This window comes from Sylvia atricapilla, chromosome 4, assembly GCF_009819655.1.
Source record: "Sylvia atricapilla isolate bSylAtr1 chromosome 4, bSylAtr1.pri, whole genome shotgun sequence".
Taxonomy (NCBI): domain Eukaryota; kingdom Metazoa; phylum Chordata; class Aves; order Passeriformes; family Sylviidae; genus Sylvia; species Sylvia atricapilla.
The window spans coordinates 24049044-24066295 of record NC_089143.1 but is presented as its reverse complement, the minus strand read 5'-3'; the positions used below and the strand labels follow the sequence as shown (position 1 = coordinate 24066295).

At 38.0% G+C, this 17252-nt stretch overlaps 1 protein-coding gene across 2 annotated transcripts in view; it reads right to left on the bottom strand.

Moving 5' to 3' along the window:
• CTNNA2 (catenin alpha 2) overlaps positions 1 to 17252 on the bottom strand; it is a 469159-nt gene that overhangs the window by 12728 nt on the left and 439179 nt on the right. The window contains exons 17-18 of one of the 2 annotated variants that reach the window (XM_066317287.1): positions 16129 to 16263; positions 3410 to 3553 (exon numbers count right to left, since the gene is read on the bottom strand). In XM_066317287.1, the coding sequence (XP_066173384.1) occupies positions 3410 to 3553; positions 16129 to 16263 (279 nt within the window). The remainder of the gene's footprint in view (positions 1 to 3409; positions 3554 to 16128; positions 16264 to 17252) is intronic. The other variant, XM_066317288.1, reaches the window with a different exon arrangement.

Genomic DNA, 17252 nt, shown 5'->3' with positions numbered 1-17252 from the left:
CTGACAGAAATCCAAAGGATTATGATTTAAGAGAATCATGTTTAATGTCTTTGAGTGCAACTGTCCTGGTATCAGAAAGTCCAGCGAATTAAGGCAGTCTTGGTTTCCTCCTTCCCCTACACTCAGCTCAAGTGTAGTATTTGTGTTGTGTAAATTCAAACAAGCTGAGGTCGAGGTTTAAAAGGACTGCAATTTAAATCAACGTGAAGAGTCCCCTAGAATGCTGTGCACTGTTATTGTGACTTCTCCTGCTTAAACAAGATTAAATCCACATAATTTGTGTTGAGGCGATGGTGTTAAACAAGCCCAAAACTGCAGTGAGAAAGGGCAGGGGGAGAAGCATCTCTTTGCCAGCTGACATGGTTTGGGAACAGATGATGCATTTCACAGCTCTCCCTCACTTCTCACAGAGAAAAAGAAGGTAAGAACCAACCCACAAAATTTTAATTCAACTTGTAAGAGAAACCAGCCTGTCAAATTGAGAAAAATTGGGAATTTCACATAGCTGCTTTAATCATACTGAAAAACATGCTTGATTCCTGTAGATAACCTTACATCATTAAACTATTGCTCACCCTTTGCCATTATGACCAAGGAATAAATCTTTCATTTAAATGTTGATCTTCTTAAATATATAGGTGTAAATAGGTTAGTTAATATACTGGGTGTGTTTTGAGATGATTATACACAATGTGCTTGCAAGTATCATTTTTTTAAGAATACTGCATCAAAAATTAACTTCCAGTTTGCAAATAATTTACGAGGATTTAAGTCATTTGAATTAGCGTATATTGGAAGAAATTTCTCAGATATTTGCTTTAAAAGTTTTCATATCAAACACTAAATAAAATCAGCTGACATCTAGGCCTTATAATGTTTTAATTTAATGTAATGTACATGTAAATAACATTAAACAAACTTCATAATTGACTGAATACACATTTAAGCCTAGGCTGTAAAATGTAGGAATCTGTGCATTTCAGACGTTTTAATATATATATTTTTTAAATCATAGCTGCCAGTAAAATAATTTAACAGAGGAATTATCTCAGTAAATGTAACATTAGTTTATTTATTCTCCCAATGTTAAGCTATTCTGCCAAGCTCACAGCCTGGGGTTACCTGGACAAAATTTGTTATTAGAATTGGCACAGACAGATTTCAGGTTAATTATTGCAACAGTTCATGTAATTTGGAATATCTTTCCCTCAAGAAACTCCCCACTATGCAGAAGTCAGCCAACTGCTAATTTGCTCATCTTACAAGATAAATTTAGAATGCAAATTTCTCTGGATTCACAGTAATCCACTGACATGTCTGTTCCACAATATCCCCTCAGTACTGATCATTGTCTCTGATTCACCATCATGATTGAATGACACCAATTCTGATTCCCTTTTCCCGGTACTTACACCACTCTTAAAAAGAGTTTTTCTCTCTGTGCCACCAAACTGCTTTTGTGTCACTGAAGTGAGCTTAGGGCACTTTACACTTGCTCTTTGTGTTTTATAAATTCTGTGCAAAAACTGGAGTCTCCTGCATTATGCAAGAATAATTATGTGCTAAGGCAATTTGATAAACTCATCAGCAAAGGATGTGCTTAGGATCTAAATTAAATTTTACCTCCAAGCATTTGCCTCTGAAAAGAAAAAACTTCATCTTTAAGAGCAGCAACTTCCATAAAGTTTTCCCACTGAAACATTAGAGATTGACTAACCTGTTTTTTCTTTTCCTTTCCTGAAAAGATTAAAGTTTGCTGGGGAAGCTAAATTTGCTAGGCAAGTTAGTGGCTTTGCAAAGGAAGATTTGGAGATGTAAGTGTTTGGTTTACTAAATGAATAAACAGTAGTAATAAAACACCTTGAGCACATTATTCAAAGCTAGAAAAGCTACCACCTGACAAGGAGACATTTTTATATTCTTTGTCATTATTTTTCTCTTTGACAGGGAGGGAAACAACCATTTGTGAAAGTTTTGGTAGGTAGTTTTGTAAACGAGACCCTCACCCTCCCTGAACTCCATTTAGATGTCCTGTGCATTGATACAAAGAGCATTCCTGAGTCATCAGGGAGGAATATCTATCCATCAATATGGACCAATTCCCAACAATGCCACTGCCCAGAAGATGGAATGGTCTGCACCCTTACCCAATTGCTCAAAGCCACCTAGTCACCTGGAAACAGAAGCATTTCATCAATCAGAGTATGAATCCCCTCTGCTGAAAAGGCTGTGACTGCATTCTCTTTCTTTGATTTATTGCGGACAGGTTGCTGCCTTTTAGAGCCTCTCCCTGGGATATGATCAGACCCCACATGAAGCTTGTGAAGAGCTTTAAATGAACAAGAACAGCAAGATTTGCAGTATCCCTAGGGCCCAAAATCTTCATATGATCCTTTTTCTGCCCTTTAGTATGAGAGCTCTGACATCTTGACAGCTTTAATAGATACCCAGGAGGCAAAACAAGAAAGGAAGGTCTTCGTAGTCCATCTTGTCTTTTTTAATATGCTGAGGGATATTAAAACAGTGAAGCAGTAATACCTGGGGCCAAGGGAAATAGGTAACAAGACAATGCTTTAAAGTAAAATTGTAACATTTAGGTAGTGAGACAAAAAACACACCAAGAAATTCAGTCAAGAGCATTCCTGCTCATCTCAAGTTCTTATCAAAGAAAAAAAAAATAAAATGCTTTGATTTATAATTTCAAAGGTTAAGTCTGAGTTACATCTCTTCTGAGTTTTCTGCTTAATTTTATGTCTTCCACAATTTACTTTTGAATTTTATTTCATCTATGAAAAAGGTCTATATAATTGGCTTATTGTCAGTACACAGCTTCATAAATATTCTGGATAAAGTGAATAAAAACAGTAATAGATATCATTAAAAAAAAAGAAATCCTGTCCCATATAAACAGCCATTATCCACAGTTAATAATGATAAATACATAAATAACACCATCTATCTTTAATCATAAAGAACTTCAGGAAAATTATGGCCCAGCACTCTAATTAAATACTGTAATTAAATTAATGGAAGATTAGCCACTGAGTTCAAGGGGACCAAACCCTGCCTTTTTACAGGGCAAGATAAACATTGAAGCATCAGTTTAACCATCAGCCAATGGACCACCTGTGCAGAGAAATGTGGCCATTGCTTTGCAGGTGAACTTAACTCTGGGCTCTGGGACTTCTGGACAGGGAGGAAACACTTCTCCGCAGGTGACTAAGACAACACATGCAATTAACTCTGTGAGTCCTATGGTTAATTTAAAAAAAAAAAAAAAAAAAAAAAAAAAAAAAAAAAAAAAAAAAAAAAAAAGAGAGAGAAACTCTCTAAAAATTCCCCCATTGTCACGTGTCTTCCCTCCACCCCCAGAGCTATAAAGAAATAGATGAGACAGGAGGTTACTCACCGTTGAGGAGTCACCGCTTCCAGTCTCAAGCGTAGCTCCCTCAGCACAGGTGGGTGGGTGGGTGGAAAGTTGACTAGCCCTGCCCCCATCTATGACATCACACTCTACCTCATAAAAGGTAGTGAAAGTGCTCTGAACTCCAGTCTGATTTCCGAGAGATACAGAAAAGAGATAGTGAGAGAGAGAGCAAGAGAAATATTGTGCCGTAGCGTAGAGGTGAGGAGAGAGGGGAACGTGTGCTGAAGGAGCTATGCTTGGCCAAGGACACAGGCCTCCTCCACGATGAGTAACCCCACTGTCTGGGGTTCCTCTCACTCCTTCCCACAGCACAGGGTCAGCCTGCCAGCCCCACAGCGCTCGATGATTCGAAAGGGGAACATTTTTGGCACCTTTTGATGACAACCAGAGAGGAGAGAATGCTCCATCCCAATTAAACGCTGACTGACATCATGAATTTGGTCAACAGATTCTCAAGTGACTCTATGTTATGTGTGGTTTTGTACAGCCAAACTGCACAAAAACACCCACGGCAGTGCAAGCAGCTAAAATTCCAGTGATTGCAACAGGAATTACATTCATATTCCCCCATGGGGGATAAACATCCAATTCACACCTGTGGATTGACCCTTGAGTAGAGTAATCCAGAGGGTTGGGCCTCCTACACGACTGTATGAGGGAGGTCAGGAAAAGAATCTTGCATCGAAAATGAGAACTGACAAACTGTGCTGAAAGAACGAGTGAGGGAAGTATAAAAATTCTGGGCATATATTTATTTACAGAGCACACTTTCAAGTTCCAGAAAATATCAATAAAATTGCAAAGAGGTGATGTTTTTAAAGATGTACATTTTTAGACAATAACAGCCATACAGGCTGAGGCACACTTTTTTTCAAACAACATCCTAAGGACTGAAACTGGAGGACTTAAAATGGGATATTCAGTCTACTTTATTGTAAATGGTATTTTTATCAACCAAATTTTGGAAAAGCAGGTTTGGGAGTAAACATAATTGCTTATATTATCTACTGGGATTTTCTTAATAACTTAGCTGTAGACTAAAATTGAAAAAAATAGTATTTTTTTTCTGCTGCTACACCTAACTCCATTAAATAAAACTGCTTAGAGAATGGGAGACTATTCAGTGCCAGTAAAGACTGTTAGCATAAGATCCTGCCTTTTGGAAGAGGAAAAATAAATACTCCTTAAATGTCTTTTCAGGGTATATATTATAAGCACATGAAGTTAATATTGATGCTTTCCCTCGGGCTTTTTGGCGCTACAAGGTTCATGTGAATTGTAATCTAATCATGATTAGTTTTTCTGTCTTAATAATGATTAAAGTGCATTCCCTGCTCTGTCAGTGTGTTCTTTGCTTTTCTCTCCTTTCCTTTCACTGAAAAAGAGAAGTGTGTGACTCATGTCTAGTACCAGTCACTCCACCTAATAACAGAGTCAAGCATTTTCCTTCCTAACCTTCAAAGCTTTTATCATCGTGGTGATCCTGCAGTATTTGCAGATGTTGCTTTAAAGCAGTGAATCTGTGGAATTAAAAAGTCAACAAATGGGTGCCCAGTGGGCGAAATGAAGAGTTATTGTGGCTGTTAGAGATGAGATGTAACTGCAGGAACACAATGCAAAACTAGGCTGCAGCTGAGGAATGCTAAGTGATGATAGTGCTGTTCATGATTTAACTGTTTTCTCTGTACATCATCTCTTGAGTGCAAACTATTTGCATGTTTGAAGACAGAGAGGAGGAAAACCTCCTCTGGTCATCTGTCTTGCATTGACTCCTTATTAATATTTATGTCTAATGGCCTGCTAAAGAGAAAAGAAAAATCCAATTTTTAAAGGCTTTTATGGCAAAAAGTACCAAGTAGTATTCAGCGAATTGATAACTCAGGTAACCTATGGCTTGACTACTGCACCACAGTTGTTTTTGCCAAATAAAGTAGGAACTTATTTTGAACTACTGTGACCACCAGGCCCCGATGAAGCCTATGTGAGGTTGCTTCTTCTGAGAAAGAGAAGGATGTTCATAGGCTAAAACCTTAAATATCAGAAAAATAGACATGTAACAGCAGTTCTAAAATCTTCCAAAGAGAGTTTAGAGAGATAAAGAGTTAAATTGTCTTTTATTGGGATGACACATATGGAAAAAGCACAATTAAATCCTGGAAGACTGAGTATGACCAAGGATATTCTCCAGTAAAAAGATAAGAAATATGTGGAAATATGGAAAATTCCACCATGATAATGTGATATAAACAGTTCACTAGATTGAGAGGCAGATTATACCCCAGACAGAATTTTGGAGCTAGTACTACTTTAATTTGAAATCTTATTTTGACCTGCTTATTATGATATTCTATAAAGAATTGATAAAGACAATATTAAGTGAAGAGCAAAGTTAAGACTGAGCTGTGCAGATATACTAAACGCATTACTGAATAAAAGCAGAGAAAGACTACACCTGATTAAAGCATTTTTAAAATGTATATACGTTCAAGAAAGTGCAGAAATCTTCCAAATGCTCCAAGGAACACAACTAAGATTAATTAAATGAATGCATGGAAACACAAAGAGACAGTAAATGATGACTTTAATATCAAATATTTTCTTAAAGGATGTAATTATGCCTAACAGCATAAGAAAACTGTGTAAATGCTGGTCAAGTAATTGATTTAATCACTTGCACCTAGGCACCAGAAATCAGCTGAAAGTAGAGGTCCATATTTAGTCTGACCTCAAAGATTTGATGGAACAAAAATCCCAACGTGCTTTCTTTCTTGCTTAGAAGGATGAACCTGTGGTGGGAAAGGCAGGCACCACACAGGTACCTCTGGGTGCTGTCTGTGAAGTTTGAGCACAGAGAATCAACCCTGCAGAAGCATCACCCAGACTCGTACAGACACAGAAGGTAAAAAAGGATGGATTATAAGGAATTGAAACGGGAGCTGGGAAAGGCCATGTAAAAATGCCAAAGTGACACATATCATAAAACTCTGAGCTTAACACAGGCACACCTCTGACCCAAAGAGGGCCAGCTGCTGTATCCATCAGCATGATGGATAAGTGGGAAAATCCTTTCTGTACATTATCTGTCATCGTTAAGGAATGATGAAATATGGAACATCCTACCTGACACTGAGTAAAGCTGAAACTTCTCTCAATTTTGACAATGGAAATGTTGAACCCAGTTGCTGGTATAAAATAGAGGATGAAAATGTTTCTGCAATCTTTTGGCTCAGATATTGATGATTCGTTTTACAGTTTTACAGAATTCTAATTTGGTCTTGGATGAGGTTTAGGAGACATTACTTGTATACTTCATCTCAGTTTTTAGACATACTATTACCTACCTGGTAACCCAGTTCACAAGGTTTAGATGATGTATTAGTCAGAATCAGAAAGAACTGATGTTAAAAGAAAACTTTTGAGAATATCTAGCAGTAAGAGGTTAGGATTCATTTTTCTGATACTGGATAGTTTTTTACTTTGACTTCATATCAATGTCTTAATTACACTGTACAAAACAAACCCTTTTTGTCAAAGCAGCTACTTATCTGTCATGTAAGATTAGATGTGATAACAGAATTATTCTCCCTTTGCTTCTATGAGGTACATAGATAATAATTTTAATAATAATATGTCCTAAGTGTGGAAGAAAACATTTCAGAGGTTAAAGATAGAAGGGTACTTTTAACCTTCCTCACTGAGTTAGCTCTCTTCCTAAAGGCCATTATGACTTCCCTAATTTAATGGAAACACTTCTCTGTTGTGGATTTTATTAAAAACTTTGTTGTAAGCTGTTCTGTTCAGTATTTGCAGTTGATTTTTCTCAGACTGGAAAAACCTGCTGATGTTTTCCTTTGAGGGCACATCTTCTTGTCTGTGAATAGTCCTATGTGTGTGCTACTTGTCTGCAACTCTGGTTGTTAGGAAATATAATTACAGTCAAAGTAACTGGTAAGTCTGAACTTCAGTTGTTATTTTTTAATATCTGCAAAAGCACCATTTGACTACTTTTAGAAGTGGGATTTAGTGTCACCACTTTCCAACTCAAGGAGTTTAATAATTGTAAGAGCTACAAGATGTACTTCTGCATAAGAAACACAATCCAAAATCTCCTATTGTGGGTCAAACTTGTCATTATGGAAATTCAGTCCCTGTAATTCCACATGCAAGAAACAAACCTCATTTTCATTTATGGCTTTGGGATGAACATATTAGCAAATCTATGCTGTGCATTAGGGAGGGGCCAACTGAGAATGCTCCAGGGGAAAGGAATTCTTAGTTAATACAAAATGGTGACACTTGGTCTCAAACCATCTCTTTTAAAGGCAATAAGACAAGAAAACAGGTGAACATAAGATAGCACCAAAGTCCTCTCTTTTCTTATAGTAATTCCTACAGGAATAATCCTTTGGGACCATATCTTCGGGTGTGTTAAAGTGGTCTTTGAGCCCTGCTAATTATTGCAGGGCAGGTGTAATTTTGTGTATCACAAAGCCATTATATTCCCATTTTCTTCCCAGCTCCTTCAGCATTGCCTGGAATAGGAAAACAGGCTGAAGTGAAGCTGTAACTACTGTAGCAGGCAAGCTTTGAATTTTTGAGTGGCTACAATTTTTAATGCAAATGCAGGATGTAATGAAGCACAAACAATAGTATTTCCTTCAATTCTCTAACCTTTTCCTATGGTCATATTTGTTTCAAGCCTCAGTCTTGAATTTGTAACATTTTTACACTCTTTTCAAGGAATTAAATGGTTTAATGTTGTTTGGTATCAGAAATTCTTTTCTTTGCAGAAAATTGTTCTAATGAGAAATATCAATAAATTTAATCTTCACAAATTGCATGAATATTAGTCACTTGATAAAGCACAAGAGCATGTTCCCTGGAGCCAAAAGGCTTCTTAATAAGGATAAAAGTCTGACCTGTCTACATTTAAACCTACTGAATGCAGACATATAGATGGTGTGTGTGCTTCTTGTCTCCATGAATTTATTCTAATGAAGACAAGTGCAGTGTAATTTTAGTTTGCAAATTAAATTCTAGATAACATCTTTCCATTTATGCAGGATATATAATTTCATATTTATGTGTGTTTATACATGCATTCATATAAAATGAGGTATTTTCTTAGTCCTAAAAATACCCTTATATAAAAAAAATTGGAGCTTCAAAAGAACTGAGATTATGGCACAAAAAAATATTTTCTTGTTGGACTTTTCAGTTGCGTCTTGAGCTTTGTTCATCTGCTTTTCCTTACATAAACTCTGTCTGCCACCATCCACCTTCTCTGAAGGAACAGCCATACACTAATAAAAAAAAAAATAAAAATTAACCTTTCCAGAGGCTTCTGCACAGTTTTTTCTGTGGATTACAGTCATGATCCCCCTGATGCCCAAAGCTCAGGGTATGCACTATTTTCCAATCCAGCACCTTTTACAAAGGTGAACTCCCTGACACAGGAACAAGATCCTGCAGGATCTTTCACTTGGCTGAATCAAAACACTGTACAAACATCACTTAAAAGAGACCTCTGGAGGACTCTTGCATAACTTTTAACTTGAAATGAGTTGATTACCAACATTAGATCTTCTCAGCTGCTACACTGTCTACTCCAGGCTTGAATCCCTCCAAGGAAGCCAACTGCAGAAACTCTCTGAGCTCATCGTCCATTCCCCCCTCACTGGGATGCAAAGGTAAGCTACATAGAATGAAGTCAACATTATTGTCAAATATTTGGGAGAGGTATTGAAAATGGCTTTAGAGCCACTGTGGATACATCTATTTACACCTTTTTTTTTTTTTAAATTAATTTTTAAGATGTTTCATAGGATAATTAAGAATTCCTCACTGTTTTAACTTGGAGAAAGTGCTAAGACAGAGCTTCCATAAAATACATCACATATAATGAATATATGACCATGAGGGATTTTATCAGCACTCATTTTGATTAACCTGCATAACTTACTGGTGTCTTTGTCCTTTAGGAGTAGTAAATTGACTCAGTGTCAGGATGATAAATTTTTTATGTTACCACAGTAGTCCCTTCATGGACTGTACTGAGGGACATTCGTTGCCAGCAGGAGCTGGAGACTCCTAAATTAGTGAGTTCAAACAAATTTGTTCCAGACAGAGGTTTATCCAAACCTGTATAAGTTCATATACTTATATAGTATATAAGTATATATGCTTCAAATAGCCATATAATTTGGAACTGAGTACACTTACTATGGCTGTATGATTTCACCCTCACGTGTATCAGTATATCTGCACACATTCACACACTTATGCAGAGGTTACTTAAATGCATCTCCAACCTAAAGCATCCAGCTAAAACATCTTCCTGTATTTTTCATGTCTTTAATGTCTCTCAAAGCAGATGACATGAGCTACTTGAATATACAGTGTAGATCAAGGTCTCACCTTCACAACCCAGCCCCAGCCTTCCTGTCCTGGAAGGTGTCTTTTCACAATGTCAGAACAAAGACCCTGAGTTTTTAATTTTCTATCCCTGCTTGTTTTATTAGGAAAGTAGAGAGCATCGTGTAGTTCCATCACCTTTATGGTCCTGACTTCATCTCAGTCCTTTCCCAACACTGCACTTCTTTGATTTCATACTCCTATCTTGCTTTTGGTTTGGTTTTCTTCAGCTGAACATTTTATATCTCCTATTTCTTTGGCTTACTTCCTTATTATTTCCTAAGTACTGTTCTTTACCCTCTGCTTCCACAGAATCACAGGATCAACTAGGTTAGAAAAGACCTCTGAGCTCATTGAGTCCATCCTATGACTAAGCACCACCATGGAACTGAGTGCCTTGTTCAGTTTTTCCTTAAACACCTCCAGAGATGGTGACTCCACTGTCTCCCTGGGCAGCCCATTCCAATGTCTAATCACCTTTTCTATGAAGATATCCCTCCTAATGTCCAACCTAAACCTCCTCTGGCACAGCTTAAGACTGTGTCCTCTTACACTGTGGCTGGTTGCCTGGGAGATGGGGAGCATCCTCTCCCTCCCTGGCAGGCCACAGTGCTTCAGATGCAGCTCAGGGACTATGGTTTCTGGGCTGCACATTGCTGGGTCGTGTGGAGCTTTTCATCAATCAACACCCCCCAGCTCTTCTTCTCAGGCTGCTCTCAGTCCATTCTCCTCCCAGCCTGCGTTTGTGACAGGGATTGCCCAGACCCAGCTGCAGGACCCTGCACTTGGCCTTGCTGAACTTCATGAGGTCCTTCCTCCTCAGCCTGTGCAGGCCCCTCTGGATGACATCCCTCCCCTCCCCGTGGCACCACACAGCTCGGTGTCATCACAGAACTTGCTGAGGGTGCACTTGGTGCCACAGCCCATGTCAGTGACAAAGATGTTAAACAGCCCCACCACCAGCCCCTGAGGAACACACGCGTCCCTGGAGTCCACCTGGAGGGTGAGCCCTTCACCACAACACTCTGAGTGTGACCATGCAGCCAACTCCCTGTTGACTTCTCTACCTTTTAGAGACAAGGATATGTGAGCCAGTTGTTCCATTTCTGTCATAAATGTATAGCAAAAATCATTGTGGCGCTAGCTGAGTAACCTTTTTGCACTCCTACGATCTTGACAAGAAGGAACCCAACAGTTTTGTCAATTTACCAGCTCTCCCTTCAGGAACCTTACTTTAACATAATCCTCAAGTCTTGCCTGGTTCAGGAGAATGAAATTGCTCTGTTTACCAAACTCCAAATCAACACTTTTTCCATTCTCAGGCATTTTCTATGCAAAGGTTGTCTCTGACTGCCAACTTTGAAACAAAGGAAAACACCCCAGAAAGCCTGTTTCAGGGAAATGAAACACCCCATCAGTGGTTTTTAAGTAACTGCTCTTAATCCAAATTCAATGAAAGATGGCCTTACTCACTTTTAATAACAGGTGAATTTCAAACTACCTGATTTTTCTTTGAGTCTATAGGATTAATATGTAGTAACTTGATTCTTTACTGCCCACACGATACCAACTTGCTTTTACAGTATGAGGTAGTTTAGAGTGATTCAGCCTTAATTAAAAGAAAAGTAGGACATTTAAGCCATTTTTATTAGATGCAAGATTCAAAGGCAGAATTGATAGGGAAACTGCTGGTGAGCTCATCTGAAATAACTGCTGGATGCTCACTGCTATTCTCTGACAAATAATGAGGTTCAGTCATATTTGATGAGGACTGGCTCTTTCTGATTACCTTACTCTTATCACTGATCACGAATAAACATATAATTATTTTGCAGTATATCTGTACTTGTTCATACTTTTATGTATCCACCCTCCCAGCCCATGTGTTAAGTCACTTTTCATCATGTCCTGCCCAAAATTAATGGGATGGCTCTAGCACTTTCATCTTCCTGTTCCTGTTAAACTCCTCACTTCAATTCACCAGGCAAGAACTCCTTGATAAACTCACAATCTTAACTACACTGTCTTGCATCTTCAACAGAATATAGGAATCCTTCTCAGGGTATCACAGTTGAGCCCAATATGTTAAGATAAACAAGACTTAGAAAATAACTGGGAACTGGATCCAGCTAAAGTGTGTGTTAGGAGTGTGCTTTAGCTGTTGATTCCACACTTTTGAACAATGTTCCAAGGCATGTGGCTGCTACTCTGAATGACACTGCATATCTGTCTGGTTCAGAAGTTTAAGACTGGCAAATTTTCTGATAATAACAGCTGATTTTGTCTGTAGGGCTCTAAATCAAACCTGAACATGATAAGGAGCTGCCTTGGATAAGGGATTTTCTTAAATTCTCCTCAATTTAATCCTACAGGAATAACTATGGCAAACCTCCTAACATAAGCAAGAACTTTAAAAAATGCAAGCTCACAGCCTAAATGGACAGTAGGTAAATGAGCTGAGCTGCTTCTGAGCTGCAGTAAACAGAACAAGTGGATATTTATTCTAGAATAGGAAATGAATATATAGATTTGTTTTATCGTAATTCTCTTGCTAACAAGAGGCAGACAGGAATGCTAGAAAAATAAAGCAGCCCTAAAGTTAGAAGTCTGATTTTTTTTATCCAAATAAGAAACATCATTAAAAGCAACTCTATTGAACAAAAGTAGCTCTCACAAAAAGCAAGGCCATCAGCAAGAGCTAAGTATATGTAAATGGGATTTATTTCACTGAGAGCAGAGTACTCTCAGCACCTCAGAGGATTCATTCCAATACAATACTGCAAGTGATTATGAAGCAAATATGCATTACCTTAAATAAACCAAAGCAAGAGACAAAGCAAATTATTTTGAAGTGCCTTTACTCTGTAATTTCATTAAAGGAGGTTGTTTATTCTCAGAGGGGAACTAGAAATTGAATATTGAAATCTAAAAATTACAGAAACATATATTTGTTTATGGACCAAGGTCAAAGAGAGTTTTATTAGAACAAGGCTGTCATCTACACAGAAGTATTTTTTAAATCTTTTGAAATTTTTGATATTAATTTCTTTTTGCCTTTATCTAACATCCTCCTCATAATTTTTGCTTATTTTCTTCCCTGCAATCTTTTTTGGGTTTCCAGGGCTCCTCACTGAAAAACTGGTATCAGGGGTTTTCCTTATTTTACTTTTCAAAACCCATTTGGAATCAGGAATTAAGAGTCTCACCTTGGAGCATAAAAGGCCAAGTCAACAGATGGTCTAAATTGTTCTTGCCCTCTTAATATTAATGAGGAATTAGCTGATGTGTGCTAACTCCCAACTGCCAGGTCTTACTTAACTGGTAAAAATAGTTTTGCTATCTGCATGGAGGGAGTCTGATGGGAAAGATCAAAAGAGAAAAAAGCAGAGGGGAAAAGGAATGGGAGAAAGAAAAGGGAAAACAACAGTGAGTTCTTTACTGAAATAATTTACAATTCAGGACTGTGACATTTTCTTACTTTTTGATCTGTTTTCCTATTTGCAGTAAAGTCACTGATGCCAAACAAGACCCTTCATATGCTATACTAGAATCATATCAATCTACAGAGGAAAAAGCAAACAAGATCAGCTTTATGCTTATTTTCAGAGGTAAACCAGACTGAACTACTGAATCTTGAAGAAAAAAAAAAGAAAAATAAGTTTCATCAAAAGACATACGGCACATTAAATGTTATGTACACAGTATTTTTGAAGTTGTTGCAACATATTTTTCTCTAACAAAACTGTAAGAACTGTGGGGTGGCTTTCATCTGTCTTTTAGCTTTTAATTGGTTTTATGTCTCTTTCCTTTATATATAAATATTCATACACCCACACAAAGATTCAAACATACATATGCATACATTCATTTAATTTATAAATATTGATTAAAATTCTTAATAATGAAAAAATTCAAGCAGAGATCCTACTCCCCATAATAGTTCTGAATCACAAGTCATCTTTTGGATCGATCTGAATTGTCTCATGGTTCTCTGTAAACACAGTAGTAAATCACAATATTGTAATAATTGTCATGGTGCTTGATATTTACATCAAAACACTTAAATATAGCACAATCACAGAAACTTACTTCTGTAGTCATAGGTTGGGAAGTTTGAGTTTTGGATTTCTCTAGTCCTTCTAACATTGTACTGTATGCAAGTTGCCAAATAATGGTATTTCATTTTAGGTTAAATAAAATACTGTTTATTTGTAATTGGCTATCCAAGAGAGGATGAAGAAGATGATGGAAGCAGAAGCAGCAAGTAGACAAGCAGATGTGGATGTGCACTTGGATACCAGACCTCTGGATAGCAAAGGAGCATACAGTACCCAGCACCCTGAAGACCAACAGCTCAGAAAACACTGTCAGGAAAGCTCTGCACTAATTGGGTCATGTCAGATCACAAGATAATGCTCTCACAAAGGGATGCACAGGAGTTCAACTCACTATACCTCCTCCTGCTCAGAGCACCAGCAGAAGAAGCAAGCTGGGCAATCTTCAAATTTTCTGTAGGTCAGTTTTACCGAGGCTTTGGGACAGACCCAAATAATTTCCATGGTTGAAGCTCATTTTGCTTCTGAGACTGACTGTGAAACCCCCACCAAACAGAAACACAATGGTGATGGAGCCTGGGAAGCAGCGGGTGCCAACAATGCCAGACTGGAATGATGAACTCAAGCGGTTTGGCCACTTATAATTCCACAACGGATGGGGATGTTCCAGGAACAAGGAGATGCGCAAGGTTCACAATGGCTTATTCAGCATCCACAAACACTGAATAAAGAGACTCGAAAAAAGAAACACACACAACCACAAAAGCCAAGCTGGGAGAAGCACTGATTCGGGGAATTGTTTTAGAGAGATGAACATGACAACTCAATGGGTATGGGAGGCTGGACCCAGATGGCAGGAGGTAAGAAAAGATCATAGCAATTACGATGCAGCATAGCTGTCAGTGATACAAGGACAGATCACGCCGTTGGTGTCAGGAAAATGGAAGAGGATCTTTTCATTGCTGTGGGAAGATCAAGGTATTAAAATCACATACGTACATACGTCAAGAAGTGAAGACCAATTGCAGGACAGATACAGGAACCTTTAAGCAGCTCCTTTTAGGATTGTGTATATGGCTTCAGAATGCCTGATCCAAGAAAGCCTGGCAAATGTTCAAGACCTTCTATACTGCTTTGCAAAAAAATTAAAAATGTTACGTGACTGAGAACATTTTCTGTGACTTCTGATATGTTTGAGGAAGGCCAGTGATGCCACTGGGGACTCTCATGGATGGAATGAAGGGCACAAGTTTGTTGTCCTAATAATCTTCGTACTTGATTGGGCTTAAACAATGAAAGGGTGCTTTTTCAAAACCACGTTTGGAAACAATTTGTTTTGAGCATCTTGGGTCTCACAAATCATTGTCGTTTTGAAAACACTCAGGAGAGTGGAATATGTTCCAAATTTACATACATATGGTTGGTACTTGAGTTAAAGTATAACAAAGGTGTCATGGGGCTAAGCTAGTGTGAAAGAAAAAGCAAAATCATGAAGAGCAGTCATTGCTGCTTCTTGGTTCTAGCATATTCCCAGAGGCTCAAAGGCCAACATAGGAGAAGGAAAAAAAATTTAAAAATGTAAAAAATGCATTGCTTATAATATTACTGCTGCCTGTCTTTATTTCTACAAAAGGTTGTGTGTAAGAAGCTTGTAGTGCTCATTGAAAATAACTGAAATAGCTGGGTGGTATTAGAGTATATAATCACTGTGCTTGCAATAGTATTTGAAAACAGCATATGCATCAAAATTTAAAATATTTTGCTGGCCTTCCAGAGTCTTTTGCTAAACCTAGTGTGCATTGGAACCTGAGTGAATGAATCCCATTAGTCATCACCATCTTAACAATATGCATTTCATACAGAGTTGGCTTCTGCACAGAGGAAGGAAATTACCAGTACTAACAAAGGAAAGAAGATTTATAATGAGCAAATATACAAAAGCTCCAAATAATTATAATATTTACAGCTTGGCAGTGACTTTCTATGCTATGAAATTATTTTTCTTTTGGAAGAATGAAGATTCTACAAGGTTAGTATAAACAAAAGGTAATTGGAAAATCAAATTGCTCTACATGAGTTATTGTTAGGCCTGGCATGATGGTGATAGAATTTAAAAAAACCCAACTTGCTTATGAATCAGTGGATTTTTGTTTTGTACATTATTGCAATCAAAAATGTTCCCTTTCAAGTGCTACATGGGAAACAAATGGCTAAACTCAAATCCCAGCTTACCCCTGATACAATGAGCTCTCCTCCCAGGTTCTGAACTTCTGCCTTCACTTTGCTGCAGATATTGAGCTGGTGGCAGTACAGGGCAATGCGCTGCAGGTAGGCCAGCAGATCCTGCTTGCAGGCTGAGTCTGGGCACTGCAGACAACACAAACACTCATCAGATGGAGCTGAGCTCATGAGATTAGAGACAGGTGATCAGATAGTGGCAGTGTGTGTGTATCAGGTGGATCTATTCCACTTTGTCTTTACATGAGGCACTAGATAAAATATGAAAACTCAAACTCTACCTTTCATTTAACTCCAGATTTATGAGTTGTAACCTAAAGATGCACTCTGCCTTTCTGAAAAATGAGAAACTTCTTTATCAGCATTATGAAAATCATAATTTTAAATTATGCCTTGCATTAATTTATGGAATTGTACTGAGCATCCAAAAGACCAAATTTAAGTTGAAACTCCAGGTTGCATGCTGGACATCTAAGTTACCATCCAGTATGGACCAGGTAATGTCCAGATAAACCCAGTTCTGAGTGGTTACCCTCACTCTAATGCCAACTCTTGTTTGCCTGGCAGCTCCCCTGGCATTAGATTAGGTCGAATGTGCTGGATGCTGTGAGGGTTTCATAATCAATAGAACTAGAGAGGGCCCCAGTTCAATTTATTCATAGTCTCTGGGACTCTTAATAGAAACTGCATCATCCCTGACAATATCAACAGCATAACAAACAACAGCCTCGTAGTTAATATTCAGAGTCTTGCCTCAGGAGAACAGACCTCAGTAATTCACTCTGAGGAAACAGAGCTGAAAGGGCCCACTGCTAACAGCATGCCTCCAATAAATACTCTTTGGGGCTACCCAGCAAAGTCTGACTGACAATGTTCTTGCATAGCTTGGGGAACAAAGATTCCAAATGTGCCTTTTTATCACCTTACAGAGTTTCTGGTCGATTTAAAAAAATGTATTAACAGAATATTTCAAGAAACATTGATAGAATTAAATGCATATGAGTCAACAACATCACAGCTCCTACCTTGAGATCACTGCTCTGGCCCCAGCAGCTAATGCTGGCAGGAATGTGTTCATGGTGAAGTAGTTGGATATATTCTTGTTTATAACCCCAAAA